Source organism: Echinops telfairi, unplaced genomic scaffold (assembly GCF_000313985.2).
Source record: "Echinops telfairi isolate 266 unplaced genomic scaffold, ASM31398v2 ScPeMD7_7458;HRSCAF=8496, whole genome shotgun sequence".
Taxonomy (NCBI): Eukaryota; Metazoa; Chordata; class Mammalia; order Afrosoricida; family Tenrecidae; genus Echinops; species Echinops telfairi.
This window is the reverse complement of record NW_022111358.1, coordinates 344745-350372: the sequence shown is the minus strand read 5'-3', so window position 1 is coordinate 350372 and position 5628 is coordinate 344745. Positions and strand designations below refer to the sequence as shown.

The 5628-nt window shown below is 43.6% G+C and overlaps 1 protein-coding gene across 1 annotated transcript; it reads right to left on the bottom strand.

Annotated features, from left to right (window-relative positions):
- Nucleotides 1-194: 194 nt before the first annotated feature.
- On the bottom strand, nucleotides 195-1136 carry LOC101664563 (olfactory receptor 1D2). Its single transcript, XM_004706868.1, has one exon. The coding sequence runs from the start codon at nucleotides 1134-1136 to the stop codon at nucleotides 195-197; it is 942 nt and encodes a 313-aa protein (XP_004706925.1).
- Nucleotides 1137-5628: the final 4492 nt, after the last annotated feature.

Genomic DNA, 5628 nt, shown 5'->3' with positions numbered 1-5628 from the left:
GCAGTAATGACAGAGCATGCGCTGTTACGCAAAAACCGCGATAGAGTGAAGCCGCGGAAGTCGAAGCGCGAAGTGGCGAGGGTTCACTGTATCCTATTTGCTCCTGTGTACTCCTGTATGCCACAGGCTAATGCTTTGCACATGGCAGAGGGAATACCTGGTCTCCACTTCATGCCCTTTACCCCAAAGTACCCTCATGTCAATCTCTGAAAAACTTTCCCAAGGAAGAGTTTTCTGAGAGCCCCATGCATGTCCTTGTTCCTCAGGCTGTAGATGAAAGGGTTCATCATGGGCGTCACCACAGCATACATCACTGTGGCCACTGAGTCCTTCATGGAGTAGGTGTGGAGGGGCTGCAGATACACCATACAAAGCGTGCCATAGAAGAGGGAGACCACAGCCAGATGGGAAGCACAGGTAGAGAAGGCCTTGTACTTCCGAGACGTGGAGGGTATTCGGAAGATGGCTCTGACAATCCAGATATAGGACACAACCATGAACCCAAAGGGGGTGAGGAAGACAAAGCAGCCGGTGGCAATCAGCATTACGTGATTGACCTGGGTGTTGGAACATGCGAGCCTCAGCAGGACATACATTTCACAGAAGATGTAGTGGATCTTTTGGGACCCACAGAAGGTCACCCTGGTCATGAGGAGGGTGTGAACAAGGCCATAGAGGACAGAGAAGACCCAACACAAGGCCAGGAGCAAAACACAGAGGCTAGGATTCATGGCTGTGGCGTAGTGGAGGGGGCGGCAGATGGCAACGTAGCGATCATAGGCCATTGCAGCCAGGATGAGGTTGTCCAGAGCCACCAAGGAGACCAGGAAGTAGAGCTGGGTCAGGCACCCTGCATAGGAGATGGCTTTGTCCTGGGACTGAAGGTTCACCAGCATCTTGGGGATTGTATTGGTGACAAAGAAGAGATCCGTGAGGGAGAGGTTGGCCAAGAAAAAGTACATGGGGGTGTGCAGGTGGGAGTCAGAGCCAATGGCCAGGATGATGAGCACATTTCCCACTACGGTGACCAGGTACATGGACAGGAACATCCAAAACAGGATTCGCTGCTGCTCAGGATCCTCTGAGAGTCCAACGAGCAGGAACTCAGAGATCTCAGTCTGGTTGTCTCCATCCATTTACCCAGGGATCTGCCATAACGACACCAAGGAATGTTCACCAAGTCCTTCATGGATTATCCTCAATTGACTAAGGGCATTCGTATAAGCAAAATCAAGTTGTATTCGTATTGAAAATACCTTAAACTAGACCTTATAAACTAGACTAAGCAGCAAAGTATTAACATACCCCAAAACACAACATGCGGAGTCGTTGTGCAATGTTTTGGTATTTCAGTCACTTTTAATGTGGCATCCTCAATATTATATGAATTGTGCTTCTGTTTTATTTGAAATCCTACTATTTTACCGTACTTGTGGAAGTGTTTAAAGATGGCAGAATGTCTCTGAATATTACAGTGTGGCATACATTTTAAAACCATGTCTTAAATAGGTGTATGCATTCTAAGATATTGCACTGTTGGAGGAGAAGGGAAAGTCAGCACAGTGGAAAACAGAAGGGAAGATGATCAGTATATTCCCTGACACAAGGATCTAGCCGGGAAATCTAAGACAAGCCATTGAAACACTATTAGAAATCAAAAGGAATTCCGTCAAGTGGACAGTGATAGAATAAACAAGCCCAAACCAAAAGCACCCCCGGTAAACCATAGCATGCACTGATTAAGGCTGTGCTGTCAGAAACCCTGAATGCAAGCCCGAGTGCTGCCACTTATGAGCTGTGAAGCCTCAGCCAGGCTACCTGAGCTTCTTAAGACTCACGTTTCTTCATAAGGAAATGTTTCTTGGGGTCAGGATGGAATTAAATAATAAAGTGCTTTCCCCAAAGAGCTGGCATGCTGTGGGAAGTCAATATATATTACCTATAACTGTGATAGAGAGAGAAAGACGAGGCTTTCTACCCCTGTAAAGAGTCACTGTCTCAGAAACCCACAGGGAAAGTTCTTCCCTGTCCTGTGGGGTCACTGCAAGTTGGAAGTGACTCAAAGGTAGTGAGTTTGATGGTTTGTTTTTACTGTGACATGAATAATGAGCAGTAAGAACCAGGTTGAAATATAATGGGAAAGAATCCATCCATAGATATTATCAACAAACTAATGCCTGCCTTAAGATGTTAATAAGCATCAGACAGGACCTTCAATTCCCCAACGGGGCGTACAATAAAAGTTCAGTATATGGATAGACATACCAGAATGTGAGATAGAAAGATAAAATGCTACAAAGAGATTTGCTTTCCTGCATTAACTTAAAATTTATTTAACCTACTCAAAGTGACAATTCTAATGAGGTTTTTGAGAAATGAAACAAGTCTAAATTTCATAATGAAAATAAGCTAGGGAAATAATGAAAAAGAGAGCAATGAGGAGACAATTGTTCTGCCAAATATCAAGGACCCTCAGAGGGCACAGTACTAGGGTTTGGATGGATGACCAGCAGCCCTGGGTAGACATTTCAGACACAAAGCCAAGTACAGGTGGGATTGAGTGGATTGTTCTGGTAGCATTTAAAATCAGTAGGCAAAGGCTACCTTCTCCAATCAATGATATTGGGAGAGCTGTCTAATTATTTGGCAACAAAGGAAATTTGATAATATTCCTCATCTTACCCAAAATATTTCAAGTCCTTAAGATTGAAACAACGTATCATGTCCCCTTTCCTAGGGAAAACCTAACGTATTTGTAATAAAAATCAAAAATAGAAAAAGGAAAAAAGGTAAATCAATTATATTGAATTTCATCATGTAGTGATTGATAATTATTGTTCACATTCTGGCATCTTTTCAGTTGAGACACAAAGGACCAAAAAGCCAGTCCTGTCAATGCTGAGAAACAGGTGTGTGTGTGAAGGGCCTGAGGTGGGAACAATGCTATAGTGGCTAAGGAACTAAGTAGTGGTCGATATAGTTGCCACGTAGGGCCCTTTTGCTTCAGTGTTGAGCAACTGGCTGTTAACGCCAAGATAAGTGGCTGGAACCTGCCAGTGGCTCAATGGGGAAGTTATATCCCCACTTATTTTAGGAAAATTTTCTTTGATTCCTTACTTTATTTCTCTTATATTCTTGGAATTCATTGTGTAATATGGGAAACAGTTTCTATCCACTCTTAGGCAACTCATAATAAATTCTAATCTGCCTCTTTTCAAATAAACATCTTAACATATCAATAATTTGAACAAATTCAATATTCTACAAGAAGGTCATCATTCAAATTATCAGGCAAATGATTTGCTTAATTTTTTTTCCGTTTGAAGGTCCCCCCCCCAATTGTTTTATTGGCACATAATTTACATATCATACAATTGAATAGTTCTATCATATCAAGGGGAATTGTATATTCAGCACCACATTTATCTTAGAGGATTTTTAATTCACCATCTCAATGTTAGGGGAGTATTGTATTTATTGAAATACATTGGTCCACTATCAAGAAAGCTTACTTTGGGTGAAAATAAGATCTCCAAAAATTCAAAATAATGGCGTAGGTGATCACCTTCCAGGATGATAGCATCAGAAGCCTCCCAGGAATCCCAATAAAAATATATTTTAAAAGATCAAGTATTTCAAAGCCTCTAGAAATGTGGTTAAGGGCAAATCACAAATGGATATTCAAAAAGTGGATGAAAATTTAGTAAGAAGGGAGCGGATTCATGGCACATGAATCAAGATGCGCCGTTCCTCCCCTATGCCAGCTCATTGAGGGGGAGACTCTACTACAGACAGCGGTAGCCAAGAACACGGGAATCCCTTTCTCCTAGATCCCAGCTGGAAGACTTTCTTTAGGGAGCAGCAGAACTTCAGAATTTCTCATCCTACCCCCAGCCACCTGTGAGGCAAGCTAAGTTTAAGAAAGGTACAGTCAACAGTTGGGGTGTCCTTCTTCTGTGCCTTGGTGTGGAATGCCGACAGCCTGAGTCCCAATTACCCTTGTCCCTTGTGAGGTGAGGGTTCTACTCTAGGACAGCATTTCAAAGGGACCTCAGGCTGCCCTCCCTCTCCATAAAGTGCTCAACTTCTGGGGCAGGGACGCCACTTTGAAAACTGCAGAATTCTAGAACGACGGGAGGAACTTGTTATACTATCTGTTAACACGAGAGGGTTGGAGTATGTGAAGACTTTCCAAAGGTATGTAACTATGTGACAGAGACAGTAGCGAAGAGAAGGGAGGCAAGAAAGAACAAGTGAGCCAGAGACCCCAGGTCTGACCCCAGAGCTTACCCAGACGACCTGTGTTGCTTTCAGAGTTCAGCCTCCACCCTTCTCCTGCATCTCCAGTGAAAATCCAGGCAGGACATAAAGGCCCCTAATGTGTCATTTTCTGAAGAGGTTTAAGGAATTTCATTGGGAAGAGGATGAAGGTAGGAAGCAGGTGAATTGGCGCATAAAAAGAGAGGGATTGCAAAGCCTATGGGTGGGAAACCTGAGGATTCGGGAATCTGATGGAGGTGGGAGATCTGAGAACTGGTGCTTAGGGCTCAAGTTCATGAAGGAAGAGACTGAACCAGGGACCACCCCAGGCCTATTTGTCACCTTAGGAAAGGCCTCAGGGAGACAATCCCAAGACAGTTTCTTGAGGGGAGCGTGGATAATTGCCCCAAGGTTATTATCTACCAGCAAAGGCCTTGGGAAAGGACGCTTGTTTACAAGGATTAGCCAACTTCTCATGGGTTAACCATCTTTAAAGTGTTTTAAGATTAAGGTTAAGCCAGAAATAAAGCTAACTTCACACGTACTGCAGCTTGGCTTTGAGTGATTGATGAGCAAAAGAATCTCTGGTCCTAAACCTGGAATAGGATGAGTCCAGATTATTGCTAGTGACCCAGAGTATGAAGGGAAAGCAATAGAAAACCATACTTGTCGAAAATAACATCATCCTAGGTTTCAAATTATTTATCTGAATAGTAATTTCAAACACATCGTTCAGCACCAAACCATGGATTAGTCAGGGAGCTGGATCTGCGAGGATGTAAGTCTGTTGTCCCGGCTCTTCTCGTTCCTCTTCTAGTTTTCCTTCTTCCTCAGTATCTTTGTTGTTGCTGCTGCTCTTACTTTGCCATTTCCATCTACATTTCAGAACAGGTTCTTCAATTTAATCAAGAAGGCATCCTGAAATTTTGATTGGAATTAAAGTGAAACTGTAGATTATTTGGGGGTAGAATGAGCAAGTTTGCCACAGTGCATACACTGGCCTAGTCTCCCTGCAGAGGCCCAGAGCTGGGTCTGATGGGGGCTCATATGTAGCTAAACAGTGGAATCAACACTCAAGTGGTAAATGCTAAACCAAAACATTGAAGATAGAAAAGATTCTGTAAGTCCACCCATGACTGGAACTGCATGCTGAGGCCGCAGTGTCATCCCATGGGCCTGCACCACGAGTCAGGGTGCTCGATGAAGTGGGTAGGACACATGGCAAGCTAGTGAAAGCTATTACAGACATCTGCTGCTATAGCTTCACTGCCCTGTTGCTCTGAATCACGGACTGTTGTGATCACACGGGGCCTTATTGCTATGTCTAGGTAATTGAAGTCATATGTAGAGATAGACAAACACCTTCTC